Source organism: Heliangelus exortis, chromosome 4 (genome assembly GCF_036169615.1).
Source record: "Heliangelus exortis chromosome 4, bHelExo1.hap1, whole genome shotgun sequence".
Classification (NCBI taxonomy): Eukaryota; Metazoa; Chordata; class Aves; order Apodiformes; family Trochilidae; genus Heliangelus; species Heliangelus exortis.
In genome coordinates this window covers 41332666-41360079 of record NC_092425.1, presented here as the reverse complement: position 1 = coordinate 41360079, position 27414 = coordinate 41332666, and the positions used below count along the sequence as shown (strand labels likewise).

At 54.0% G+C, this 27414-nt stretch overlaps 4 protein-coding genes and 1 long non-coding RNA gene across 7 annotated transcripts in view; 2 read left to right on the top strand and 3 right to left on the bottom strand.

Moving 5' to 3' along the window:
- Positions 1-27414, bottom strand: part of TADA2B (transcriptional adaptor 2B) — a 67508-nt gene that overhangs the window by 32512 nt on the left and 7582 nt on the right. The window lies entirely within an intron of this gene.
- On the bottom strand, positions 1782-15104 carry RBPMS (RNA binding protein, mRNA processing factor). Its single transcript, XM_071744029.1, has 9 exons — positions 14965-15104; positions 9008-9085; positions 8463-8501; positions 8265-8327; positions 7173-7323; positions 6417-6547; positions 5052-5121; positions 4011-4116; positions 1782-3390 (listed from the first exon to the last, which is right to left on the bottom strand). The coding sequence occupies exons 1-7, from the start codon at positions 15025-15027 to the stop codon at positions 5059-5061; spliced, it is 588 nt and encodes a 195-aa protein (XP_071600130.1). The 5' UTR covers positions 15028-15104; the 3' UTR covers positions 1782-3390; positions 4011-4116; positions 5052-5058.
- Positions 11522-18066, top strand: LOC139796201 (uncharacterized). 3 transcript variants are annotated; one of them, XR_011725880.1, is made up of 4 exons: positions 11522-12539; positions 14150-14546; positions 16702-16939; positions 17450-18066. It is a non-coding gene; the product is annotated as an uncharacterized lncRNA (long non-coding RNA). The 3 variants fall into 3 exon arrangements; XR_011725879.1 differs by having other exon boundaries at positions 11522-13940; XR_011725878.1 differs by lacking the exons at positions 11522-12539; positions 14150-14546 and having other exon boundaries at positions 16474-16939.
- DCTN6 (dynactin subunit 6) lies at positions 17899-21132 on the bottom strand. Its single transcript, XM_071744030.1, has 7 exons — positions 20463-21132; positions 20319-20383; positions 20134-20239; positions 18723-18811; positions 18563-18610; positions 18296-18438; positions 17899-18209 (listed from the first exon to the last, which is right to left on the bottom strand). The coding sequence occupies exons 1-7, from the start codon at positions 20483-20485 to the stop codon at positions 18111-18113; spliced, it is 573 nt and encodes a 190-aa protein (XP_071600131.1). The 5' UTR covers positions 20486-21132; the 3' UTR covers positions 17899-18110.
- GRPEL1 (GrpE like 1, mitochondrial) lies at positions 21288-26188 on the top strand. Its single transcript, XM_071744028.1, has 4 exons — positions 21288-21439; positions 22483-22651; positions 24046-24127; positions 25103-26188. Exons 1-4 carry the CDS (start codon positions 21369-21371, stop codon positions 25447-25449), a joined length of 669 nt encoding a protein of 222 aa, XP_071600129.1. The 5' UTR covers positions 21288-21368; the 3' UTR covers positions 25450-26188.

Below are 27414 nucleotides of genomic sequence, written 5' to 3'. Positions count from 1 at the left end.
ACAGCCTTGGAGAATCAGGGAGCAAATCCACACTGAGTGCTTGGCCTGACTGACACCTCTGCATTCCCACAGCCTTGGAGAATCAGGGAGCAAATCCACGCTGAGTGCTTGGCCTGGGTGACACCTCTGCATTCCCACAGCCTTGGAGAATCAGGGAGCAAATCCACGCTGAGTGCTTGGCCTGGGTGACACCTCTGCATTCCCACAGCCTTGGAGAATCAGGGAGCAAATCCACGCTGAGTGCTTGGCCCCTGGCTCCAGCCCTCCTCACAAACCTCCTCTTTACTTTCAGCCTTCCCTCCCAGCCTGTGTCTCAGCCTCTCTCCAGCTGCCTGGCCAAACCCCAGTGCTATCTCATCTTTCCTCTCCAGGCCTTGTTATTTCTTCCCCCTCCTCTCCAAGGAGGCCCAGAGGAGCGGGTGCTGAGCCGGCTCCTCCTCCCTGCCCCGGCTGGGCTGCGGGTGCCTCCGGACGGCCCCGGCGCCGGCTCTGTCTGCCCTTTGCTGTCCCTGCCCTGCCTGGCAAGTCTCCATCTCCTGATCCCCGAGATCCTGCTGATGGCTGCCTGCAATCCCTGGGGACATACACCTCCCATTCTCCCTTTTTTTGTTCCCATTCCTCGGGATGCAGGAGGTGTAGCAAGGAGCATCCCCCTCTCCCCCAGCTCAGCCATGGCGTTAGGGGAGGACGGGGAGAGAAAGACTTTGGGAAACAATGAGACCATGAGATTTTTCTCATTTGGGGTTTTTCCAGCTCTGCCTGTTGGGATCCCTCTGGGATTTATCCCGGGGTACCAGATGCCAGCAATGGCCCAGGAGTCCTTGGTCCCGTTTTGCAATCTGGTGTCAGCCAGCAGCTCGGGCCTTCCTGTCAGTGTCCCCGCCGGTCACGGGGAAGGAATGTTCTCCCCCCAGCCACGTGGGGAAAGGTCACCACGGGCAAAGGGGACACTGGGGACGGGCAGCAGCACGGAGCCAAAAAACATTCTGGCTTTACAGGGGAAGTTCAAAAAAGAATGGTTCAAGAGGTTAAATATTTTCAGCGTGGCCCCGCTTCCTCTGATGGGAGCTGATGCTGTGCCCAGGAGAAGGCCACGAGGATGGATGCCTGTGTGTTTCACCCCTCTCTTAGCTGGAGGATGGTTGCTGTTGAATCCAGCTGGTGCCTGGGACACGGGGGTCAGGAATTAGCATCCAACATCAGCCTTCAGGTAACAGCACTGTGCCTTTTCCTTCCACCCCGGGTTGCAGGTCCAAAGCTGGAGCTTGCTCCTGGTGCTTTCTTTTGCTCCTGGTGCTTTGGTTTTGGAGCCCGGAGCTCCTGGGGACAGTGGTTGCATTTATCTGGGAGGAGCAATCTCTCTGTTGGGCTTATGAGCTGAGATTTTCAAGATTCTCAGCGTGTTAAAAAATAAAAAATAATAAATAATCTGGCCCTTGGTCTCTAGGTTACGTTTGCCTCCGCTGTGGCTGAGCTCATGGAAAATCTCTGCTTAGCTCCAGTGCCCTGTGCCAAGATTAGGAGGTTTAAAAACTAACTGATAAAATCTTTGTAAACTTGCACTCACTTCTTTAAAGCCTGCTGATCTTTCCAGCCTGAATTTTGGAGCTTTCCTAGAGATCTAAGCAGGACCTGAAAAATTGCTGCCTCCCTCGGGAGCTTTGTCTTCCAACACCCTGAGGGAGGAAGGAGACTGCTGCTCCCCAAGGCCCTGAGGGGTGTGGGGGGATCCCTTTCCCTCTTCCTGAACAGATACACAGCACCCAACAATGCTCTGCACGTAACTTACAATAATCACTGGTTTTATTTTTAAAAAAATTACAATAGAAAAGTACCTTTAAACACATTTCCAAAAGCGGAGTAGACAACATGGAAGCTTCTCTCCTCTCCACAAGACAAAGTACAGGAAATAGTTGGCTAAAAGAGTTGGTCTGTCGCTTGGAAACGCTGGTATGGTTCCTTTTGGAGCCCCTCAGAGGTCTGTCTTGGGATTGTTTTCTTCTCACATCACCTTTATCAATCCCATTCCTTACAGAAGACCCCAATGGGACAGTTTCCTATCACACCACCCTCACCCCCAGCCCCACTCCAGCTCCAGCAGCCCAAATCCCAGCCTGCCCACAGAATGAAAGGAAGGAAGGAAGGAAGGAGAAGGTTATGATGTTTAAGCAGACCACAGGCACCCTGTGCTCCTCAGTGCAGCTGAGAAACTGTCCATGGGCAGCTCTGAGCTGATGTCCTCTGCAGCAGGGACAGAGCCCGGGGTGCAAAGGCAACAGAAGAAGTTTTGCACCCCTCCTTTTGCAAGAAACTGAAATCTGATCGAGGTTTTCTTTTTGCTTTGCTTTGCTCTTTCGGTGATTTTGGTTTTCCCCAGATTCCTCCTGGAGCAAAGAGGAGGAAGAGAGTATGTCAAGAGGGCTTCTTGGCTGGTAGGCAATCTCTGTAAAGGTTACAGGCACCACCCCAAGGGTGGCAGCAGCCTCCTTTCTTGTCTTTGCACATGGAAAGATGGGAATGCTCCAGAGCTGCTGGACTGGCAGAACCTTGACCCTAGAACCCCTGCTCAGGGTACAGTTCTAAGCTGAACTGAGAGTTTGTTATTTGTTTGGAATTTTTTTTTTTTTTCCTCATACAGCAGTTTACGTTGCCTGTAACAACTTCAAGCAGTCGTGGCAGGAGGAGGAGGAGGAAGAGGAGGATGAGGAGGAGGCAAATTGTCACCTTGCTACATGCACGGGCTGTCCCTGCCCATCCCTGATCCTGACGGTTGTGCCATGCTGAAGCTTTGCACAGCAAGCTATTAACATAGCCCTAAGGTAAAAACAAACAAACAAACAGACAAAAAACAACACAACAACCACCATAAGAAAGTTTCTGATTGTCCTGCCTGGTTGTCACTTGGTACAACTGGGAAGAAAGGAGTAATACTGGAGGTGTCTGCAGGAGTCCCAGAGCACAATTCCTGCCCACCCAACGTCTGCACACACGTGAACCTTCAACATGCAGCATTTCAAGCACAAAAACCTGTGGTCCGACCCAGTGTAAGATTGTCCTATTTAGGAGGTTTGGTACAAAAATACTTGCTCTCGTTTTTTCGCCTTTTTTCTTCTTTTTTTTTTTTCTTTCTTGTCTGCTTTCCTATGGTTCTGTTTGAAAAGTCTTTTCAAAGGCTACAGCGATGCCTGTCAAACCATGCTTTCAGAAGTAACACACTCTTTCTTACAAATATACAGTGTAAAAGAGGAAAATATTATTACTAGGTATGCTTTTTGTTTTTCTTCGAGGAGAGCAGATGTGTGATAGAGGCTGTGGGAAAGTCTTGGAGGAATCCAAACTTGTGTGAGGTTTTGGTTTTGGTTTTGGTTTGTTTTTTTTTTCTTTTCAAGCCTGCAACAACAGAGAGAGGTGTTAAGAAAAAAACAAACAAACAAAAAAACACCCAAACCGACACAGCCACAATTTTGAGCTGAAGGAAAGTGGGAAAGGGGCTGTGGTTGATCTCTCTTCCTTTGTGGGGAAGCTCCTCACAGCCTGGGAGGTTTCTTTGGGAACTGGGCACCAGGATCCTTGGGAAAGGGCAGGGTGGGAGATGCAGGGGCTGTTGGCACTCTGTGATCCTCAGGGTCCACTTGGTCCTAATTTGCTCCTCCTGGATTTTGGGGGTGTTTTTAACTTCCCACCAGCTGGTGGGAAGCTGAGAGTTAAGCTGAATTTTACACTTAAGAGGAATTTGTGCTGTGTTGATCCAAGGCAGGAAGCAAGCAGGGAGAGATGAGATTACCCCGGGGGTAATTCAAAGCCCAGAGGCATTCCTGGGCTCTCCAAATTCCAGATAACACCGATAAAAGGTGGGAATGGCAGAGAGGCACCAGGGATCAACTCTGGGGATGCTTTCACCTTCTTTCCTCAGGGATATCATTGCTTTTCTCACCCTTTTACCCCCTCCCCAAAGCAGCAAAGCCCCAGGGCTGTGTTTTGTGTGTCCCCCAGTTGTGCTCCAGCCTTACCAGCACACTGTGGTTCTGCAGAGAGCTCGCCAACCCAGTAGCCACCTTGGAAGACTCCACTAATACCCACAAGACTGACTGTAGGCCACCATCACACACCTGAGACCTGTGAGGGGACAGGGAGAGGGTGAGGGACTTTGAGGTTGGTGTGCCACAGGGAGAGGTTATTTTAGACTCAGAGAACAGTTTGGGTTGGAAGGGACCTCAAAGCTCATCCAGTTCCAAGCCCTTTCCATGGGCAGGGACACCTCCCACCAGCCCAGGTTGCTCCAAGCCCCATCCAACCTGGACTTGGACACTGCCAGGGATGGGACAGCCACAACCTTTGCAGCAGTTGAGGCTTCCTCAGGGAAGCAGCTGGCAGCTTAACCCTGCCCTGCTGAGCTCCCAAACCCTTCCCTGGGCTGTGCCATGGCCCTTCCAAGCTGGAGGAGCCAGTCAGGGAACCAGGAGGTTCCCCACCCTCCATCCTCACCCCCCAGTGTGGTTACCAGGCTTGCTGCAGGCAGGTGGACCTGGTCCCAAGGATTCCCTCATCTCCCTTTCCCAAATACGGCTCTGCTTACACTGGAGCTGGAAACATTGGCCCGTTCCATATTTTGGAAGAACCACCAGTTCCCAGAGCCTCGCTGCTCCCTATTTTTAATCTGCTGGGCCTAAAATAAAACAGTGAGTGCTCTGCAGATCCAAGGCTGGGTTTGGCTGCAGCCAGGGCTGCTCTTCCCTGGGTGCCTGAGCCTGGTGGCCATGGCTGAGGTGGCAGGGCTGGCTGATGCCAGAGCCTCACCACTTCCTTGGATCCACGAGGTGGAGAATCCCCCTATGAAACTGACTCATGAATGCATCTTCCTGACTTTCCTGGCAGGGTTTGTTAGGTTTTTTTTTCCATCCAACTTAAGAAGATGGCCTGGCTGGTGTGGGTGTAGGGTCTCCCGAGCTGCTGGAGACCCCGGGGGAGGTTGCAGGGGGTGCTTAGGGTGAGGGTGGAGGTGGCCCTGAGCCCTCCCCCAGGAGGAGAGGAGCTGGGCAGGCAGCACTCACCCGGCATTCAGCAGAACTGACGGGACTTCCAGCCCGGAGAACCAGCCTCGGAGGGAGGGAGCCAGCGCATCTGCAAGGACAAGAGGGGCAGAGGCTGAGAGGGATGGGACTCCCTGCCCCTTCCCTGCCCCTTCCCTGCTCATAATGATCTTGGGATGCCACCAGGACAGCCATCCCCAGCTGGGACAGTGTCACCTGCAAAGCCCCCAGACAGAGGTGAGGAAACATCAGACGCTGCCAGGCAACACCACGGCAGCCCCACCAGCCTGAGGGGCCCCTCCTCCTGACCCCAGCAACCAGGAGGTGCCACCACCATTGTCCCCACTGGGCTAATGTTTCTTAACAGTGTCTTAACACCAAGTTTCAGCCCAGGTTCTCCTGGGGGGCTCCATGGGAGCCTCCTTACTCCCCCATTTCCTTCTCCAGCAGCAGTGCAGGTGCTGCCTGTTAGCCCTCATCTGACAAGACAAGGAAGTGGCTGCTATAATATTTACCACCACTCTTCCTATAACCCCCCCCCCAAAAAAAAACCCCTTGGGATTCCATCCAAAAGCAGCAGCTGGTTCATACACTGAGCTCTTGTCCTCACCCTCCTGCTCCAACCATCCCCAGGCTGCCTCCAGCTCCCAGCAGTGCTGACTCCGGATAACCCCGCTCCATCCCCAGGCAGGGCCGGGGCCAAGAAGCTGTTGGGATGTGGCTTATCCAGCAAATCCATTTCCCTCTGCTCATTTCCTCCTCCTCCCCACCAAGCTGGAGCCAGCAGCAAGGAGGGAAGGCTGGGATGGTGTCTGCTGGTGCTGGGGAGGAGGCAGCTGCCCTGTTGCCCACCCCACCTTGGAATCTTCTCCCGGGGCCATCCCCCCACGATGCTGCTCTGGGAATCACCCCCAAGAGCTGCACTGCAGATCACTGCTCCAGGAGTTCCATCCCTTCTCCCTGGAGCAGGTGAGGACCTGGCCAGTAGAAGGTGGCTCCTCTGCCTTTGCTCCCTGTTTGCTGCTTTGGTTTGATGCCCCACATCCAACCCAGCCTCATCCCAGTGATGCTCCAAGGTGCATGGGGCTCTGGAGCCCCATCTTGTGCCTGGCCAGGAGTGATGGGGACAATCCCCCCCTCTCAGAGCATCCCAAATCCTTCCCTCCCCACCTGGCACAGGTGAGAGCAAAGGCAGGAAGGCAAAAAGAGGAGTTTGGGGAGAGGCAGGCGCTGGCTCCCTTGGGTGCTGTCCCTAAATCTCAGGGAGCGGGATGGTGGTGGAAGAAAGTGCTTGTTAGCCAGGCAGAGGTTAGTGATGGGGGGAGGAAAAAAAGGGATGGGCTGGGAGAGGGTGAGCAGAGCACTGGTGGATGGGTCTGGAATTACCTGGGCGTGCAGTGAAGCGGGGTAGGTGAAAGCAGGAGGAGGTAGAGCAGGTGCTAACTCCGCTGGGTACAGAGGGTATGGACCCCACACTTCAGGGCTACTGGGGTAAAGTGCAGGCACTGTGAGCTCGTCTGCAAGAAAAGAAGAAGGAGAAGGAGAGGGAGAGTTAAAAGTCACCCACAGCCCTCACTTTCCCTTGGGAAAGCTTTCCTTCTCCCCCCCCCCCCCCCAAAGCAGGATGGATCCCCAGGAGAACTCAGCCACCAGTAAACACTGGTGAGGGATGCCCTGGAGCATCCCAGAACTCAAATGACCAACCTGGTGTCCCCAAAATGCTTTCCCACCAGCAGAACCCTGGCACAACACCCTGGTGCCACCACCACTGAGGTCTCCACAAGACCCCATCTCCCCCCCCCTCCAGCTGCCTCACTCAGAAACTCCCCAGTGTGGTGAAGCAGCACCCAGGCCTTGTCCTGCTCCCCCTCGCTGGCTGTCACCTCCCCTGGGTCCCCTCCAGGGTCAGCAGCCACCTTCAGGGACCCCCTGGCCACCAGCTGGCATGGGCCTGGTGGCCCCCATCACCCCCACCCCTCCCCCATCCCCACATCCCCCATTCAGTTGCCTGAATCTGATGTTTTCCCCAGGAAAATGAGGATGGGGGTGACTCCCAGGACACCCCTAAACCTTCTGGCTTGGTTGGTTGGGGGAAGGAGGGGGGGGTTTCATCCCTTTGGAGCCCCCCTGGGTGGTACTTACAGGGCTCACGGGTGATGAACTGAGGTACAGCAGTGGGGAGGGGGGTGCTGGGGTTGGGGGTCCCCACCAGTTTGCTCTTGGCCATCTTGGTGTTGGCTTTGGCAAACTCCAGCCGCAGCGTTTGGGGGATCTCGGGGTCGAAGCGGATGCCCTGGGGTGGGGAGAGAAGGAAGTGGGGAGCACTGCAGCAAGAAACAAGAAAACCTGAATAACTGCCAATTATGTATTTTATTTCTTTTTTAGAACTTCCAGCCTTGAAATGAGCTCGTTTGCCAGGCCCCGAGGCGGCTCGAGGTCCTCCCAGCATCTTTAGCATCGGGACCATATTTGGCAATCAGCATCTCTGCAAGCTGAGCTCTTATCCAGGCAGATTAAGAGAGCCAAAAAAAGGAAGGGGAAAATAAAAGCAGGGGGAAAAAAGAAAGGGAAAAAAAAAGGGGAAAAAAAAAAGAAAAGGAAAAAAAAAGAGAAAAAAAAAATGCTAAAAAGCTTTATGTTGAAAATGAAGACAAGGAAGAGAAAAAACACAAATCATGCAAAAAAAAAAAAAAAAAAAATCCAAACCAAAACAAGAGGAGGAATCAGAGCAGCTGCACAAGGTTCTCCATGTGACTGTTTCTCCAGGAGGTTGAACTCCACGGAGGTAGAGGGGGAGCTCATAGAATCCCAGAATGGTTTGGGATGGAAGGGACCTTAAAGCTCATCCAGTCCCAACCCCCTGCATGGGCAGGGACACCTCCCACCAGCCCAGGTTGCTCCAAGCCCCATCCAACCTGGACTTGGACACTGCCAGGGATGGGGCAGCCACAGCTTCCTTGGGCAACCTGGGCCTCACTGCTAAAGGAAAGTGAAATTTGCTTTTTTGTTTGCAGCTTCAGCTTGGATTTTTTTTTTTTCCTTTATCCCCATCCCCCTGCTGAAGAAGAAACAGGAGAGGCTGGGACAGGCTGGCTGGACCCAGAGGCTTCCAGCTCTCCTGGGAAAAGTGAGAGGGATGCATCCCCTCCTCAAGGAAGGAGGGAGTGGGATGTATTTGGGAATTCCCAGAGTGTCCCAGGATGGGGAAAGGGAGAGATAAATCCCAAGACTCACGTTGAGGGCGTTCTTGGCTGCCTCTGCCTCGGAGCGGCTGTCGAAGCTGACAAAGCCCACGGGCTGTGGAGGGAGGAGAGGAGGGAGCATCAACCCCACTGGTCTGGGGCAGAGAGGGGAATATTCCCCCCTCCACCCAACCCCGGGGAAGGTGGGAGCACAGGGTGGGCTGCTGGCCCTGTTTTGAGAGGCTCCTACCTGCTTGGAGGTGAGTTTGATGAGAGACCCTTCGTAGCCCTGCAAGGAAAGGAGGAAAAGGTGGTGAAATGTTGGACTGGGTGAGCTTGAAAGGCTCTTTCAACCAAAGAGATTTTGTGGGGAAAAAAACAAAAAACCCAAAAAAACCAAAAAACCCAAAACAAACAAAAAAAGGGGGTGTTTGGGTGGAATTCCCCACGATTCAGCTGCCCCTTTGGAGAGGGAAACCTCCCACATCCATCACCCCCTGATGGGTGGGGGGATTGGGAGCAGGTCAAGGTGTGTTTATTTGAGCATGCAGTATTTTTATTTATAATCAAATCTTATTTTATTATCAGGGGTTTAACTGCATTCAAAGCACCTGGTGCCACTTCCCTGTGGAGTATTGGGGCAGAAAGGCACAGAAACTTCTTTCTGTGAATAAAGTGACACAAACAAGACCTTTCCTGGGAAAACCATCGGGCTCCTGGGTCCCACCAAGGTTGGTGAGGCCATGGGGATGGGTCAGCCCCACACTCCCAGCCCCCCTCTCCCCTCCCCAATACCTTAAAGGGCCTGAAGAGCAGGTAAAGTTCTCGGGGCTTGATGTCCAGAGGGAGCCCACTGACAAAGAGTGTCCTCACCTAGAACAGAAGAAGGAGGTTCCTGGTGACCCCCCCTCACCCCTTACTTGGGGACACCCCCTCCTCAGGTGGTGGCACCCTCAGTGGGATGATGCCAACCCAAGGGGAACCTCCTGGGCAGCCAAAAACCTCTAAGCCAGGGTTAGGGGATGCAGAATTTGGGGGTGGGGAGAAGCACCCTCATCCTTCAAGTGACCATGGACCAAGCTGCCAGGACACTGTGGGGAGGTGACCAAGCCCCATCCTCACCACACCAAGTGCTCTCCTGGCCAAAAATGCTGCCAGCACCTTCCCAGCCCTCTCTGGCACAGGGGATGGTCCAGTGGTTAAGGTGGTGTAGGAGTGAGGGGTGGATTTAATGATCCTGAAGGTCTTTTCCAACCATGATGGTTCTGGGATTCTCCTGGCAGCCCCAGCAGAGCCCTCATGCTGCAGACAATGCCTATTGTCTCTGATTAATTGCAGCAACTCATTAAGAGCTGGGAGAAGCAACCCCCAACTCTTCCTCCTCTCCCCTCCAAGCAGCTTCTCCTGCAGCATTTTAAATTAAATCTGCAGGATTTAATGGATGAGGTTTTTTTTTTTTTTTCAGGCACCCAAATGCCTTATGAGAGCTGGGCCAGAGGGGCTGGACCAAGGTCACCCACCCCAGGTGCCAAACAGCCAGACTGGGGCTGGAGGAGGGGAAAAAAAAACCCCAACCCTGATTATTTGATAATTATTATCCTTTAAAATCTATTATTCTTTTATCACAGAATCACAGAATGCCTTTGGTTGGAAGAGACCTTCAAGATCATCCAGTCCAACCTTTGACCAGCACTGTAAGCTCATCACTAAGCCATGTCCCTAAGGACCAGGGCCACATGCTGTTTAAACACCTCCAGGGATAAAGATATTTATATTTTTATATTTATTCACATATCATGACATTCTTACGAATTTGTATTATTAATTTATATTTATTTATACTTATTTTACATTGTCATATTTATTATTCTTCTATATAAAGTCATATTTATTATTTATTATTTATACATTTATAAATGTATTATTTACTATTCTTTGATATTTCTTACTGGTTTATATTTACCATTATTTGATTGTTCTTATTTACTATTTTGCCCAGGCACCCTGCCCACCTCATTCCCTGGGTCGGACCTGTGGAACCAGCCAGGGACAGCCAGCCCAGCCCCACTCTCCTGCTGACAGCTCCTCTTTCTCTTGCAGATAAGTTATCTCCCCCTCATCTCCCAGCACCAAACATTCCTGCTTTGTGTAACAAAACCTCTGCCTGACCTGCAGCTAGTAAATAACAAAAGGTTTGTTGGGCTTTTGTTTTGGGTTTGTGTTTTTTTGTTTTTTTTTTTTTTTGCACATATCCCTGGTGTTGCTGCTGGTACCCACCCCTGGCTGTGCTGGAGGGGGAAAAAACTGCCAAAAAAAACCCAACCAGCCGTGAAAGTACAACCATTCCATGCCTTGATTCCTCTTGGAAAGCCATCCAGGAAAAGGATGCTGAGAGCCTTGCCCCGAGGGATGCTGCAGGCTGGAGGGGATGGGATCAGCCATGTCCTCAGCCTCCTCCTGAGCTCCGGAGCTGCTCCAGAGCCTGTCCCCTCCGGTGGCATCACCCAGGGGGGGCTGCAAACCCTTCCTAAGGGGTCTGGGGGACCCTCACCGACTTTCTGCCGCTGTTGGGAGCTCAGAGAGTGATGGAGCATCCCGTGCTGCACCATCTCCCCATGGAGACACGGCCCAAATGGCTCACGGCAGAGGCAGAGAGGGATTAATCCAGAGGACCTCCCATGAAATTCAGTGTAAAGAAGGTAAATTTCGCCCTTTCCCGGGGAATCAGCTCCTGGAAGAGGAACTGAGCATCCCTGCCTGCCCCATCACCCCATCCTTCCCACCTTCCCTCTCCCTGGAAAACCCCCAAGATGGTTCCAGGAGAGATCCCCCCACTAATTCCTGCCCTGAAATCCAAACCCCTTCGAGCTCGCCAGATCCTTTATCCCCAAAGCCAGGCGGCGGGGAGATGGGAGAGATAAAAGACCCTGGGAAAAAAAAAAAAAAAAAAAAAAAAAAAAAAAAAAAGAAAACAAAACAACAAACCCTCCTAAATTCAGCCCCGGCTTCTCCTGGGTAAGGATTTGTTTTCTTTGAAAGGTCAAACGCGGGTCGGCCAAGTTTTAAACCGTGAAACTACACAATGGGGAGAGGGAGGTGGGTTCCAAAGGAACCCCCGTCTGGTTTCCAACCCCAAAAGGATGGTTTTGGGGGGCTGGAGGGTGGGAGGAAGGAAGGAGAAGATCCGAAGTGGTGGGTGCTCCCCCTCTGCACCCCATGAAGGGGACGTGTTGAGGAGGTCCCGTGCAAGCAGCATCCTTCCCCTGGGGATGAGGGACCAGCTGGGTGGGTGCCTTTAAACCCGGGAGCCTCCTGAGGGATCAATCCCAGCCGTCAGGACGGATTTCCTTCTGCCAATGGAAAGGTTTTGGGCGGAAATAAAACTCCTGCCCTTAAATGGAAGAGAAGCCCGGGCCCGCAGGGAGCTGCTCCAGGCTTTCCTGTGCTGAGATCCCAGGGGCTCAGCCTCCCTGCGCTGCCAAGAACGTTCCCAGGGTCAAATCCAGCCTTGGAGGGGGGAAGAAAAGCCCAAATGCCCACCTGGCAGCAGGCAGATGCTCCTCCAGAGGGAAAAAAAATGACACCTCAGAGAAGGATGGGGTGAGACACCCTCCTGAGTGTCCTGAGGGATGGGGCCAGGTCTCCAGATCCCAAGCAGGGATCAGCTGGAGCAGTGGGATTCCCAAAGCCCAAAGGGTTTAGGAGACCCCAAACTGCTGCGTTTCAGTTCAGTTTCATATTTTCTTCTTGGCGGGGCATTTCTCCACCTCTCCTTCTCGTCACAATTTGGGGTGAAAGCAAAGATTTCTTCCAGGTCAGAAGTGTTGATGTTTGCTCTGGGAAGCCACAGGACCTCACAAGATTTCCTTCATCAGGGATAACAGCTACAGGACCATGTCAGGAGCACACCAAGTCCTCCTTTCCATAGTCCTCCTCTGTTCCTGGATTTGTCAGGGATACTGGATCCCATCTCCAGCACCTCACTCCTGGCTTTTATTGTCCTTGCAAAAAAAAGACTTTTCCCAGCTTCTGCTGCTCTCCTCTCCCATTTTCATCCCATTTCTGACCTCTCCCTCTCACCTCTGCTCCCCACCATCCACCAGGTCCCATTTGGGACCAGTTTAAAGGATGCCAGGAGAAAGTCTGGAGGGGCTTTGCTGGGACAGAACTGGGGATGCACAAGGAGAGGTGAGGACCATGGGCCAAGAGGTGGCTGGGATCTGCAGCCCACAGCTCGAGGACGGCCTCCAGCATGAAGAAACCCATGGTGGATTGCTGAGAGCCCTCCTCTTCCTCCTCCTCTTCCTCCCAGGAAGCCACAAGACAGGTTTGCCCCCTCAAGGTAAGCAGGAGCCCCTTTAGAGGGGAGGGTGGTGGGTGCTGGGTGTCCCCAGGGATGCTGTGGGGGATACTGGGAGTCCCCAGGGATGCTGTGGGGGATACTGGGAGCCCCCAGAGATGCCGGGGGACACTGCAGGCTGCTGGCTGTCACTGTCACACTCCCCTGCCCCCTACCCAAACCATCTCCCCCGGTAATCGTTAACCGCGGGGCCGGAGGGGAGCGGCGGAAGGTGATTCATTCACCAGGCATTTAATCGCCCTCCTTCAAGGCGTGCTCCCCCCGCCCCCACCCCCCACCCCCTCTCCCGGCCACCCCCTTTCCATCGGGGAAACTCGGATTTAATTCCCCACAGCCGATTACCCGCATGGCTGCTCGCCGGCGGGAGGCGACGGCATCGAGTTGGGATGGAGCAGTGAAACAGGGAAAGGAAGTTTTTTTTTTTTTTTTTTCCCCCCCCTCCCTCCTCCTTCCATGCTCTCCCTCCCCCTCTCAAAGTAAACTGAGGGTGCATTCCAAGCCCGCCGGGGATTAATCCCGGTGTAAATCCTCTCACCCCGCTAATGGATGGGTTTAGGTTACCGGGATGCGAGCCCGCACGCCGCCAACCCGCAAACCTCCCCGAGCTACAGGAGGGGGGGGGGATCGAGGGGATGCCGGGGGGCTCAGCCTCCAGAACCATCATTTATGTAGCCATTTCTCCAGACCTAGTAGCCAAAAAAATGCCCGGCGGTGGGAAGAGAAGAAAGAAGCAGCAACCTTTAGGGAAAAGCGAGTCTGGGGCTGGAACGAGGAAGCGGTGGGAGAAAAAGGAAAAAAAAAAAAAAAAAAAAAAAAAGGAAAAGAAGGCAGCGAGAAGCCAAGGGAGCAGCAGCTGGGGGGATTGCAACAGAGCAAAGGAAGAGCGGGCAGGGGCGGGGGGTCACGCATGGCCGTGTCCTGCCTGGAGTTTGCTCCCAAACTCTCCGGACTCATGGAATGAGCAGCACTGGGGGGGGTTGGGGGTGGGACGCAACGCAGGGGCCATGAGAACAAACCTTTCCACTCCCTGAGCATTTCCCTCCCCTGAAACCATCCCTGGGGGGTCCCCTCCCCACTCCCTGGGTCCCCCGGGATGAGGGATCTGGCATGGGATGGGGTCGAGGGCCATGAGCTGGGCTCTCCGGAGCTTCTCTTCTACCAAATAAGGCCTCCATCCAGCCTTTCACATGCCGTTCTCACCCAGCCCGAGCGTGACGTGACCTCCTTTCCACATTGCTCTCACCCCCCCAAAACCTCCTACACCGGGGGGAGAGGAGGAGAGAGGGCTGGGGAGCACCCCCTGCCCCGGGGTGCCCGGAGCAGGCAGTGGGGATGAAGCAGGAGCTTGTCCCATCTCCCAGAACCCGGGTTCGGCTCCACAGGATGAGTTCTGCTCCATCCCCCCTCTCTCTTCTTTTTTTTTTTTTTTTTTTTTTTTTGAGGGGGTTTGAGGCAAGGAAGGGGCGGGGGGGGAGGTTTTGCAGGGTGCGGGAGCCGGGTAACCCCATGGCTGCACCGCAGCATCATCCACCCCTCGCTGGGGATTGAAAAAAAAACATATCCCCATTTTATTGTAGCGCTTTGGAGAAACTTTGGGAAGTTTCAGGCCGGGGAAGCACCTCTGGAATAAATAAAATCAAGGCAAGGAGACAGCGGGGGAGCGGCTCTGCGGTACATCCCGCGTTACCCACGGACCGGAGCCCTGCGGGGAGGTGCGGGAGGAGCCCGGCGGGGGGAAGGTGAGGAGGAGAATCCAACCTGCCCGCTCTCACCTCCCAAAGTCCACATTCCCAGCTCAAGGTCACGGAGAAAACCAGGAACTCGGCGGTTGGCGAGAGCGAACCACCCGCTCCCCTCCCTCTCTCCTTCCCTCCTCCTCCCCCGTGGCGGGGCGTGGGGGGTTTGTCCCCCGTGGGGACCTTTGGCACCGCTTTGGGGTGAGACCCCCTGGAGGAGGGACACGCAGCCGGGGGGGTGAGTGGCACCCTCTGTCACCCTCACCCCCAGCACCCACCCCGGGGGCTGCGGGGAGGCTGCTGTGTCCCCCGCCCCATCCCGGGGGGAGCTGTGCCTCGCCCCCCGCCAGTGGGGCTGCGCCGTGGGGGTCCCCCCCCGGGTGGGGTGTGAGGGGGGAGCAGTGTTTTGGGGGAAGGGCTGTGAGGGGTGGCAGGGGGGAAGTTCCCCCAGGAGCGGCGTCCCCGGGAGGGGGGGGGGGGGGGGTCCCCCCCGGGGGGTGCGGGATGCCCCGACCGCCCCCCCACACCCCCCAGCACCGATGGGACCCCCAGGCACGGTGTCCCCCCCACACCCTCCCGCGCCATGGGGGTGCGTGAGGGTCGCGGGTGGGGAGGGGGATGCTGACCCCCCGCACACACCCCCGCCGCCTCCCTACCTCCTCCTCGGGCAGGCCCGGTGTCGGCGGGGCCGCCCTCCCGGTCGGCGGGAGGTTGCTCATGGTGCGACCGGGCAGGCTCCGCGTCCGTCCCGCCGGCGGCAGCCACGGCCCGGGCGGGCGGTGCTGAAGGCACCGGGGGCGGGGGGGGGGGGGGACCGGGGCGGGGCGGTGGAGGACGGGGGACGGGGGAGGGACGGGGCGGAGGAGGGAGACGGGGGAGGGACGGGGCGGGATGGGGATGGGAGGGTGCGGGGGGGAGAGGGGAGGGAGGGGGACAAGGGACACGGGGGTGGGGTTTGGCGGTGGGAAGAGGGATGCGGGGCTGGGGACACTGGAGAGAAGGATGGGACGTGGGACACGGGGTGAGGACACGGGGCTGGGGATACAGGACACAGGGTTGGGGACGCGGGACACGGGGCTGGGGACATGGGATGCAGGGCTGGGAGATGGGACAGAAGGTGAGGACAGGGGACACAGGGCTGGGGACATGGGACACAGGGTTGGGGACATGGGACCCCCTTTTAGGGCACAGGACTTGGGGTACAAAACACAAGGGAAGCATGACCAGGGACACAGAGTGGGGGACACTGGACACAAAACTGGGGACATAGGACACAGTCCCAGGGACACGGGACACACGGCTGGGGAGATGGGACACAGATGGGCTGGGGAGATGCCCACAGTCCAGGGCTGTGGGCAGAGGAGGGGACAGTGCTGGGGACACAGGGGCACAGGAGGGGGGGTGTGGTGGCAAGGGACAAGCAGGGGGGCGCTGGGGGTTTGGGGACATTAAAGCAGGGGACCTGGGCCACTCCCCCACCTTCACCCTGGGCAGGCCCGGGGCCGGTGGCCACTCATAGCCCCAACCAGACCCACCTGGGGCTGAGCTGCCCACGCCCCCTCCACACCCACCCTGGGCTGCATTTGGGATCCCACCCTGCCCCGGGGATGGGAGAGGAGAAAGGGAGAGGAGAGGAAAAAGGGAGAGGAGAGGAAAAAGGGAGAGGAGAGGAGAGAGGAAGAGGAGAGGAGAGGAGAGGAGAGGAGAGGAGAGGAGAGGAGAGGAGAGGAGAGGAGAGGAGAGGAGAGAGGAGAGGAGAGGAGAGGAGAGGAGAGGAGAGGGGAGGGGAGGGAGGAAGAGGAGAGGAGAGGAGAGGAGAGGGGAGAAGAGAAGAGAAGAGAGAGAAGAGAAGAGAAGAGAAGAGAAGAGAAGAGAAGAGAAGAGAAGAGAAGAGAAGAGAGAAGGAAAGGAAGGAGAAGAAGGAGGAAAAGGAAAGGAAAGGAAGGGAAAGGGAAAGGATGAGAGAGCTGCTGAGGTTGTCCATCCTGGAGAGGAGAAGGTTCTGGGGGGATCTTAGTGCCCCCTACCCAGCACCTAAAGGGCCCCCAGGAAAGCTGGGGAGGGACTTTTGACAAGGGCCTGGAGGGATGGGACAAAGGAGGATTGGTTTTAAGCTGGAAGAGAGGAGATTTAGGTTGGACATTTAGGAAGAAATTCTTCACAGGTTGTCCAGGGAAATTGTGGAAGGTCCATCCCTGGCAGTGTCCAAGTCCAGGTTGGATGGGGCTTGGAGCAACCTGGGCTGGTGGGAGGTGTCCCTGCCCATGCAGGGGGTTGGGACTGGAGGAGCTTTCAGGTCCCTTCCAGCCCATTCCATGGTTTCCATGGTTTCTCGGCTGCTCACCTGATTTCATGCCCCGTGTCCGGCCTGACCTCAGCCCCGGTGTCCCCAGGGAGGGGTCTGTGTCCCCGCAGGGCTGCAGAGCTGCGTGACAGAGACCCCGAGGGTCACACGCCTGTCACCAGCGGCCGTGTCCGGAGCAGATGCCACCCGCAACACAATGACACGGGGACAGGAGGTGACGCTGAGGACATCCTGCTGGTGGCAGAAGGTTTCTACAGGGGACGGACGGGGCGTTTGATGTCACCGCTCGCTTTCCCGGTGACTCAGCGGCCACACCGAACCTGCGGGTTTCCAGAGCAGAACCGAACCTGCGGGCAGGGAGGGAGGCGGGGGGGGCTGCAGCAGATGGGGGCAGGGGAGCGGGGGTGACATCCACCCGGGCGAGGTGGCCACGAGAAGGGAGCTGCAGCACGGGGAGGGCTGATCCAGCCACCCACCTCTGCGGGGTGTCTTGCTTTTGGGGTGAAATCCCTGGGAAAGGTTTCCTCCTCTTGCTGGAGAAGTTGGGAGAGGAGGAAATGGTGTTGGCCCAGGGCAATGCTCCTTATTTGGACCGGGTTTTGGGGAAGGGCTGCAGCTTCCCAGCACTGCTGGAGGCTGGAATGGCAAAGCCAAAAAACTCCCCAAAAACTCAACAACCCCCGGTGGGTTTGTGTTTATTTTTTCTATTCCTCTGCCTGAACCTCAGGGAGAAAACCCACTGGGTTGTCCCACCTGAAAGCCCCTGGTCCCAAACCCAACCCCCTGTCCTGCAGCCCAGCTGCTTCTCCTCCCCCTCCCCCTCCCCTTTCCTACAGGAATTTCTGCTCCAGCACCGATTTCCTCCCCTGTGCTGAACAAGGACGGGAGGGGAAGTTGTCAGCAAGATCCCTGGGGAATCTCCAGGGCCGGCTGGGAAGCCTGGATGTGTCCCAAGTTCTCCAGAAGAAAAATTGATGATCTGAGGACCTTCTGCACCCTCTGGGCGGGAAGCCAAGCACGAGGGATCCTTTGGAGGACCGAGGAGAGCGGGTGACAGCGGTCCCGCGGCCATTCCCACGCCAGGATCCGCGTGGATCGAGGGATGAGGGGCCAGGACACCCCTCCCTCTGGTTATCCCCCGCCGCGGGCTCATCTCCCTCTGCTGGCAGGCCGGGGAAGGAGCGGGTGGCCCGGCTGTCCCCAAGGCGTGGTGGCAGCAAGGGACACCTGTGTGTGACCAGGGACACAACATCCCCCGTGGGGTGACCTGACCCGGAAAGGGTGGGACAGAAGAGGAGGTGACATTTTATTTCCAAAACAAAGCACGCACAGAGGGTGAGAGAGACAACAGACCCACAGCTGGTCTGAGGTGCTTGGCAGAACATAAAAAAACCCCAACAAAACCCAGAAAGAAGCCATTAAATAAACAAACCCTGGTGGTTCTTTTTTTCAAGATGGAATGAGGGAGGTGGTGAGCAGCTCAGCCCCCAGGAGTGCTCAGCTCTTGACAGGAGTGGAGGTGGCCTTGGTGGTCTTCTTGAGGTGATGATAATTTGGCAAGATCTTCATCAGGAAATCCAGCTGCAGCGTCTGGGGCTGGGGAGAGAGAGAGGAGAGGAGAGGGGGGGAGGTCAGGCAGAGGTGTTGGGGACAGCCTGGTGAGGGGGTGGTGCCACAGCCACCTGGGGCCGCTCGGTCTGGACGCGGCGCAGGCAGTCGGCCCCGTAGATAACGGTGTTCTCGGGGATGACCTCGTAGGTGTTGATGTTGCAGCAGGCCCCAATGATGCAGCCACTGGTCAGGATGACATTCCTGCCAACAAATGCTGGGAAAAAGAGGGAGAAAGGGAGCAGGAATCCTGTCAGAGCCAAACCCTGCACCCCCCCCTCCCCCCCCCCCCCCAAACACCGGCAGCGGGGTCTGTGCGGGACGACGAGCCCCGAGGTTACCTTTGGATTCGATGACATTGTTATCTCCCACCTTCATGGCCTGGGAATCTGTGGGGTCATGTTAAAGGAAACTTAAAAAAAAAAACCACCCCACAACCCTGTCTTGCTTCTGTTCCAAAAAGGTAAAAGCCCAGCAGTGTTTTGTCTTAGCCAAGGATACAACACCCGACCTCGAAAACATTGTTGGTGCCGATGAGCATGGGTTTGGGTTCCACCTCTGGGGTTTCTGGAGTGATGTTTTCTGGGTAGCTGCAAAACGGGTCAGGTTGTGAGGTCACCAAGACACCCACCCCTCTGGCAGCTCAGCTCTGTGAGGGGCTGCAGACAAGGATTTAAATCCCTCCCATCCACTCCAGCCAGGCTGCTTCACCTGGCACAGGGGTCACAGAATCACAGAATCCTAGAGCTGGCTGGGTTGGAAGGGACCTCAGAGCTCATCAAGTCCAACCCTTGATCCACTCCCGCTGCAGTTCCCAGCCCATGGCACTGAGTGCCACATCCAGGCTCTTTTGAAATAGCTCCAGGGATGGAGAATCCACCCCTTCCCTGGGCAGCCCATTCCAATGGCTGATCACCCTCTCCATAAAGAAATTCTTTCTCATGTCCAACCTAAACCTCCCCTGGCACAACTTGAGACCTCTTGTGCCCTCTTGTCTTGCTGAGAGTTGCCTGGGAAAAGAGCCCAACCCCCCCCTGGCTCCAACCTCCTTTCAGGGAGTTGGAGAGAGTGATGAGGTCTCCCCTGAGCCTCCTCTTCTCCAGCCTCAACACCCCCAGCTCCCTCAGCCCTTCCTCACAGGACTTGTGCTGGATCCCTTCCCAGCCTCCTTGCTCTTCTCTGGACCTGCTCCAGCACCTCAATCTCCTTCCTGAGCTGAGGGGCCCAGAACTGGACACAGGACTCAAGCTGTGGCCTCCCCAGGGCTGAGCACAGGGTCTCTCATCTTTAAGCTAAAAAGCCCTTAAAAAGCTGCAAGAGAAGCTCAGGTTGGGGAAGACTGAGAGGGATTGGGGCTGGAGAGTGTCCAGAGAAGGGGAATGGAGCTGGGGAAGGGTCTGGAGCACAAGTGGAGGAGCAGCTGAGGGACCTGGGGGTGTTGAGCCTGGAGCAAAGAAGGCTGAAGGGAAATTTCTGGCTCTGCAGCTGCCTGGGAGGAGGCTGGAACCAGGGGGGGTCAGTTTCTTCTCCCAGGTGATACAAAAAGAAGAAACAGCCTCAAGCTGCAGCAGGGGAGGTTTAGATTGGATATTAGGAATAATTTCTTCATGGAAAAAGTTGTCAGGCCCAGGGCAAAGGTGGAGTCCCCTCGCTGAAGAGATTTCAAAGCTGTGGTCCTGTGGGACACGGGTTAGTGGTGGACATGGCAGTGACAAGAATTGGACTTGATGGTCTTAAAGCTCTTTTCCAACCGAACCCTTTCTACAGTATCTCTGAAAACACCCACACTGCAAGATTCCCCAACCAGGATCTCTCCCGGCCCAGCCTGGCTCTGAGGGACACAGCTCAGGGCACATCTGTGTGGGCTGCCCAGAAACGGGATGCTGGGCAGGAGAAAGAGCCGGGTCCTGACCCATTGATGATGAGGGCCTGCTCCTCGATCAGGTTCCCTTCCCCGATGATGATGGGCCCCGCTTCGGCGATGATCCTGGCCTTGGGGTGGATCACAGTCCTGGGCCCTGCCGAGAGAGAGGCCTCAGCTTCCCCTCACGGCCTGAGGGGAGAGGGAAGGGCCGGAGGTGTGTGTGGGGGCCTTACCGATGGTGACATCCCCGCGGATCTCACTCTCCACACACACCACGGCCCCCGGGGCGATCTTGACGCTATGAGAGAGGGGGTGTGAGGGAATCGTTGGCGATGAGGGGAGGATGAGGGGGGGATGAGGGGAGGGAGCGCACTCACCCCTTCTGCGCCTTCTCCGCCATGACGGGACTGAGGGGGCGGGGCTCCGGGTAGGGGGCGTGACCAGAAGGTGGAGTCAACCAATCAGCGGTGCTTTGCCCCAGGGGAACAGCCAATGGCGGGGCGGGAGCAGACCCGCGCGGTGGCGCCCCCTAGCGGGGAAAAGCGGTAGCGGAGGGCGCGGCACCGGCGGTACCGGGAGGGTTCGGGTCCCGGTGCCGGTGCCGGTCCCGGGGGTCTTTCCCTGTTACGCCGGTTTGGTGCCGTGGGATGGGCTGGGTTTGTATTTCTGTGAGGCTGTGCCTGCGGAGGAGCGAAAGGCCGCTCCCAGGCAGGGGCTTCCCACGTAACTGGGTTGGAAGCAGAGGTCCGGGGTGGTGCCGGGGGAGGATTAAACCGAAATGTCTGAAAAACGCTGCCGGAACCTTTCAGAGTCCCCAAGGGTTCTGTTCGAGACCCGCTCAAACCCGAACAGCACCAGCACACCGACCCCCACCGCAGGGCTTCTCCTTCCCCTCCCAGAGGCGGAGCTCCCGGGGAACGTTCACCTTTAGCTGCCCCAACCACCCCTCCCTTCCTCGGACACAGCTCCCGGGCCGCCCCTCGCGTCACCCCCACGGGGTCACCACCCCTCAGAGCCTCCCCTCCTCCCCCAGCGAAGCCGCGGTCCCGCCCCAGGTTCGGGGGCAGAGCGGGGGTCGTTCCCGGAGCCGCTACCACCGCCCCTTCCCTCCTCCCTCCCTCCCTCCCGCACAAAATGTCCTCCCGGCTCCACCCTTGGGCCCGTCGTCCTCACCCGCCTCGCTGATTGGTCCGCGCACGCGTCACTCTTAGCCTCCCCGCTCGCTGATTGGCGGCGGCGGGGCGGAGGGGCGGGGCGAGGCGGTGTGTGGGAAGGAAGGCGCCATGGCGGCCGTGGCCCAGTGTGTGCGGGGCGCGCTGCGCCCGCGGTTCCCGCTTCTGAGCTTCTCCCTGAGGTGAGGATCGCGCCGCGCCGAACCGACTGGCCTGGACCGGTGTTTCAGGACCGATCCGTGTCCGAATCCGCCATGGGCCGGGCCGAGAGGAGAGCGGGGCCCAACCCCGCCGCGCTGCTTCACACTCCCCCCCCACCCCTCCCCCTCCTTCCCCGAGCCCCGAGCCCGCGGCTCTGCTCCGGGTAGAGCCTTCCCGCAGCCGGGGAGAAGCTTCCAGCAGCCGGCCCCGCATCCTCCCCGCTCTTTTCCAGGCTGTCCCTTCCCCCGCAGGCCGGGGCAGGCGCGGCGGGGCCATCCCGGCCCGGTCCGGAGGCCTCAGGGCCTGAGGTGTCGGTCGGTGTGGCGGGCAGGGCCCTCAGGGCTGTTGTTGATGCTGCGGTGGGCAGGGAAGCGTTGGGAAGGGATCAAGAGGCGTTTTTTCCTGGAGCCTGGCCTGCTCCGGGTGTGCCAGTGGCAGTGACACACGGGGTGCTTTGCTGGTGCTGTCTGGCAGGAGGTGGCTGCTCTCGTGGTGTGTCTGCTGGGAGGCTGCTGCAGGTGATTGCATCATATAGAGAATAAAAAATAGAATCACAGAATGGGTTGGAAGGACTCTCTAAAGGTCACCCAGTCCAACCCCTGCAGTATCAGGGACACCCTCACCCAGATCAGGTTGCTCAGAGCCTCCTCAAGCCTCACCTTGAACATCTCCAGGGATGAAATTAATAAATTTGCTTCTTGGCAAGAGTGCTGTGCTGAGAAAAAGCTTATATTCCCCTAAAAAATACTGCAAGACTTTAAAGTGGATGTAATGGACACTTAAAAGCTGCTGCCCACTGGTTGATACCTTATAGTAAAGGTAGATGGGCTGAGGTCAGTTACTTTTGGTGAAAGGTTCTTTTTAAAAAACAGTTTTCACAGACCTATAACTTGCATTAATTTGGGCTGTGATGTGAGAATTTTGTAGACATTGATGTGTCAGATGAAGTGTCCAGTATGTTCAGAAAAAGCTGGTGTCTTACAAAGCAGGAACTGATGAGTATTGTCCATTGTTTTTGCCTCAGGACTTCTCCAAGACTGCTCTGTGTAGCAACACAACAGAAAAACACTGGCCAGAACTTAGAGGAGGACCAGAGTCAGAGCCAAAATGAACAGAAAGCTGAATCCAACTCTCCTGAAAAAGTTGTGACTGAAGAAAAAGCCAAGCTGGAAGAACAACTAAAAGAAGTTACTGTAAGTGTGTCTTTTGGTCATCAGGTTGCAGGCCTGCCCAAACTGCATAGCTAAGAGCATTCATTCTGGGTTTTCTGCACATTCTGGACAGGGTTTTGTGGCTGCTGCTTAGTTGTGCAATAAAACCTTGTAATTTGATAATTTCATTCAAACTGAAGAGTTGAGTTGCTGCAGGACCTGAGTAGAAAAGGAAGATTCTGGATAGTTTTAATTCTGATCTCTGGATGGAATTGGACTTCTCTGAATTTTTTTTTGGCTGAGTTTTTATTCACTTCAGTGGAGAAATTTCTGGAAGCTCTTTTAAGGGTGTGAGTGTGTCTTTGGTGTATTTGTGTTTACCCAGAGCAGGTTTTTCTCAAAAAACAGCTGCTGACTTTTCCAGAGGTGGAGGTTAATGGTGCTTGGGTTTTCTGCCATGGTAACTGATCACCTGCTTGGGAAAGGGGAGTTCCCAACCTTCTCTGTTGGTTTGCCCTTCAAACCCCAGGATGAAGCCTCACTTTCCCTCTCTCTGGAATAATGGATCTTGCATTTTCCCCTCTCTCCTGAGAGCTGTGGCTTCATCAAAGGTGTTATGGACTCATCCAGAAAGTTAAATAGAGCATTTTTGGGGATTTGGAGCCCAGAACCTTCTCTAGAATCATAAGTGGATTGAGTTTCATTTCAGTTGCCCTTCCCAAAGCACTGAAGGACAAACCCCAAGATGCCATTTAACATTTTGGTTGACAGCACTGGCCACTGGCTACCCAGGGTGGCTCCTCAGGCCACTTGTTGGCTTTTCTCTCTTGGGATTTCTTCCCCAGCACGTGACAGCCAAATATATGGAGAGGGAAGCTCTGGGAGGGATGGGAAAACACTCAACTTGAACCTGGAGTTCATGGAATTTCATGAACTCTGCTGCTGGATTCCCATCTTGCTAGGAGTGCACTAAAGCTTTGTATCCACCTGCTCTGCTGGTCAGGTTAAGGTTGAAAAAACTGGAGGACACTCTTGCTGTGTATGGAAAGAGGAAAAAAAAGGTGGTTTGAAAGTCCTGGCTGGGTTGAGTCTCATTTGCCACAGTGTTAAATACTTTCTGGTTGATGAAAGCTTTCTGTGAAGGCACAGAAGAAGAAGAGAAATCTTTGATTCATAGAACCAGGGTTAAAATTTTCTTCCAGCTCATCTGTTGACAGACACTGAGAGTCTGGAAATCCATTTTATTTCCTTCCCCTCACTTCTCTCTGCCCTGGTAAGGAGCAGGCTGTGGCCACTGGCATTTTGTCTGCAGATGACTCTTTAGGTGGTGGTGGAGCTGTTTAACTGCTGGTTTGTGTCTCATGTGCTGGTTTGAATTCTTGTGAAATGCCCAGGCAGGAGGGATGAAACTTCTCCTCTCCATTTTTCTCCCTCAGGACAAGTACAAACGAGCCTTGGCAGATGCAGAGAACGTGAGGCAAAGGAGCCAGAAATTGGTAGAAGAGGCCAAGTTGTACGGTCAGTGGGGGCTCCTTTCATGCTCAGCAGAAAATTAGAAAATCAGAAATTAAAAGCTTAGCAAATTGAGCCACGGGTTTGACAAGTTGGAATTTCCCAGTGGTTCTGGTTACTGCTTTAAAAAAACATGTTTTGATGTAGAGAGGCTTGAACTGGAATGATAATAATCTCTTAAAAGTCACAGAATCATGGAATGGTTTGGGTTGGAAGGGACCTCAAAGCTCATCCAGTGCCAACCCCCTGCATGGGCAGGGACACCTCCCACCAGCCCAGGTTGCTCCAAGCCCCATCCAACCTGGACTTGGACACTGCCAGGGATGGGGCAGCCACAATTTCCCTGGAAAACCTGTTCCAGGGGCTCAACACCCTCAAATTAAACAATTTCTTCCTAATGTCCAACCTAAATCTCCCCTCTTCCAGTTTGAAACCATTAAAAGCTTGAAGAGGTGAGACTGAGGTTAGACATTAGAAAGAAATTACTTCATTTATCAACAATAAGTCAACAACTTGACATTTTCTTTACATTTTTTTTGTATTTGATTTCCAACAATATGTCCTGCACCAGGAGATTTAAAATCAGGTGTGCAGCCTGAAGTTTGCCTTTTTCACACACTTTGGTCTCAAAATAGAAAATGAACCAGGAGCCTTTTCCCTCTGGTTTAATTTGTTCTCATTTGGCTTGGGTTTCTTGGGGTGGTTGTTTTATTGTTGGTTTTCTTTTTTTTTTTTTTTTTTTTTAAACCTTTTATATTTGAATAACTTTTCCATTCTGCTAAAGCCATAATTTTCCTCTGTATCCTCAAATAAAATTGGGAAGGACATCTCACCTCAAAAGATTGACACTACCACAGAGCTTGTTAAAAATCCGCAAGAGATTTAAATTAAATTAAATTAAATTATTGCTGTAGGAGTTTGGGGTTTTTTGAACATTTCCCTCAAGAGACTCATCCCCTTCTCCCTTCTCTTTCTTCCTAGGGATTCAGAGCTTCTGTAAGGACTTACTGGAAGTTGCAGACATTTTGGAGAGAGCCACAGAAAGTATTCCAAAAGAAGAAATTAAGGACGACAACCCTCACCTGAAGAGCTTGTACGAAGGTCTTGTGATGACAGAAGTACAGATCCAGAAAGTCTTTAAAAAACATGGCCTGCTCAGACTGGATCCTCTGGGAGCCAAGTTTGATCCCTATGAACACGAAGCCTTGTTCCACACTCCCATGGAAGGGAAGGAGCCTGGAACCATTGCTTTAGTATCCAAAATTGGCTACAAGCTGCACGGGCGCACGCTGCGGCCTGCCCTGGTGGGGGTGGTGAAAGAAGCTTAGCTGCTTGCTCTGAGGATTTCCAAAAATGCCCTGCAGTTATTAAACACCTGGATGGTTTTTCTCTTGACACCCTGCTTTCCTCCTTCCTCTGCCCCCTCCCTCCCCTCCGAGAGGTTTAAATGAACTCTGTGAGGTCTCCCCGGGAAAATGAAGCAACCAGGGAAATTTCTCCTGCTCAGTGGCTTTAATATCACTGTTGTGGAAGCTCTCTTCTTCACTGTGATATTCAGGAGCCATCCAGCCCTCTGATGCTTTAGGTTAGATAGGATTTTTTACAGTTGTTGCATTAAATTGAATGGAACTAAAGGCTCACAAAAAGATTTTTAATCTTCACATCTATCACTGGGTGTAGATGGAAAATCCAAACAGGGGTTTAGACTCTTCCCTTTCGTTTTGTTGAATCTAAATGCTTTAGAAGTGGGTGAAGTAGTGTAAAGAACCCATTTCCTGTAAGCATCCATCATCTCTGCCCCACTGCTGTGATAAATGCCCTTTTTTGACCCTTCAGAAACAGCCTCTCTCAATGAAATTGAAACTTCTGTGAATTCTGACCTGTAAATGAAAGGCAACAGAAAGTAGACTACTTTCTTTTTGTAATTGTGCAATCCTTTTTTTTTTTTGTTCTGTAGTAATGTTGATTGAAGAAAACCATCTAATACTTGTATGGCACTGAAGAACCTATAGAATTTATCCTATCTCTGGATTTTTTAATTTAATATTGTATAAATTGGTTTAAACAGTTTCAACAGTCTTGTCAGTTCCAAGCTTTACAACCAGTTTGTTATGCAAACTGGAGTCACAACCCTGCTGGAAGCCAGAACACCCCCAGGATGCTGAGTAGCTGAGAGTTTGGTATATATTATCTTCTAGAATGACATAAATAATTGCATCTAAGTGGCTCAAGCAAACAAAACTAAAAAAAACCAAAAATGTGAACTTAGTTTCATCTCCATTTCTTGCATTTACTCAGCTTGGATCCTAAGTTGCAACACAGCTCTTCCCTCTTGCCCTGTCTGACTGTTCCCTGTCCCTCAGCACCAGGCTAAAATACAATATCAATGATGAACTGAATGTTTTGTCCTGCATTTGTCTGCTCACCCAGAGAGGAGTGGGCAGCACGGGGCAGATGGCACAGCTGGCAGAGCACCTGCCCTCTGCCCCCCTCAGAGCCCCCCACACACACTGAACACACAGGACAGCAACTGCAAACCTCTGCACGTTACTAGGACCTGGGAAACAGTAAATACTTTGAATTTTCCCCCCTTGTTTTTAGGTGGCTGGGATTAAGGAGCTTTTTACCTCAAGGCCAAGTGGTGATGATTATTTTTTTTGGTTCAGATGCAGGGCTGCCAGCAGCTTACTGAGCTGCTAATGGTGAGAGGGGATTCCTTCTTCTTTATCCCCCTCACTCCCAGTGCTGCTTTCCCATGGATTTCCCATCAGTTAACTGGGAATACTGTTTGTTCAGTTGTGGGTCAGGAGTCACTCTTTGTCTCAACTCCTAGAAGAAAATCAATGCTTTGACTGGCAGAGAGCAATTTTTGGTGCATGTGAGAAGACAACTAGTGTTGAATTTTTAATTTTTTTTGTAACTAATCAAGCACAAGGATCAAAGTGGGAAGATTGAGTGTCAAACTACAGGGGAAAAAAAAAAAAGGGAGATTCCATGTTCTCAAGTAGGATTTGGAAGGAACCTAAGAAACTTCTGTTGCACTTGGATTGGAAGCCATGATCAATTTACAAACCATTAAGGGACTGATATCCCTCTTAAGAACTGTCATGTGCACCAAGTAAAACCTAAACCTAGTAATCTAAACTAAATCTGGTAATCACTTCATTAGTAGGGACATTTTCCAGCAGGGCAATTAAAACAAAGGGAGTTTCTTCCTCAGTAGAACAAGACTTGGTCAATGAGTTTCCTAGTGCCTCACACAAACTCTCATTTTTGGACTTTCTAACTTGATT

What these genes read in the sequence shown, in the direction of transcription:
- RBPMS (XM_071744029.1), bottom strand. Translation starts at nt 15,027, where the DNA reads ATGAGCAACCTCCCGCCGACCGGGAGGGCGGCCCCGCCGACACCGGGC. An exon ending in CAGCCAAGAACGCCCTCAAC is followed by an intron (nt 7,324 to 8,264) that starts GTGAGTCTTGGG and finishes TCCCCACCCCAG; the next exon opens with GGCATCCGCTTCGACCCCGA. An exon ending in GTTCATCACCCGTGAGCCCT is followed by an intron (nt 6,548 to 7,172) that starts GTAAGTACCACC and finishes CTTTTCTTGCAG; the next exon opens with ACGAGCTCACAGTGCCTGCA.
- DCTN6 (XM_071744030.1), bottom strand. Translation starts at nt 20,485, where the DNA reads ATGGCGGAGAAGGCGCAGAAGGG. An exon ending in GCGGAGAAGGCGCAGAAGGG is followed by an intron (nt 20,384 to 20,462) that starts GTGAGTGCGCTC and finishes CCTCTCTCATAG; the next exon opens with CGTCAAGATCGCCCCGGGGG. An exon ending in TGTTTTCGAGGTCGGGTGTT is followed by an intron (nt 18,611 to 18,722) that starts GTATCCTTGGCT and finishes ATGACCCCACAG; the next exon opens with ATTCCCAGGCCATGAAGGTG.
- GRPEL1 (XM_071744028.1), top strand. Translation starts at nt 21,369, where the DNA reads ATGGCGGCCGTGGCCCAGTGTGTGCGGGGCGCGCTGCGCCCGCGGTTC. An exon ending in CTTCTGAGCTTCTCCCTGAG is followed by an intron (nt 21,440 to 22,482) that starts GTGAGGATCGCG and finishes TTTTTGCCTCAG; the next exon opens with GACTTCTCCAAGACTGCTCT. An exon ending in AGAAGAGGCCAAGTTGTACG is followed by an intron (nt 24,128 to 25,102) that starts GTCAGTGGGGGC and finishes CTTTCTTCCTAG; the next exon opens with GGATTCAGAGCTTCTGTAAG.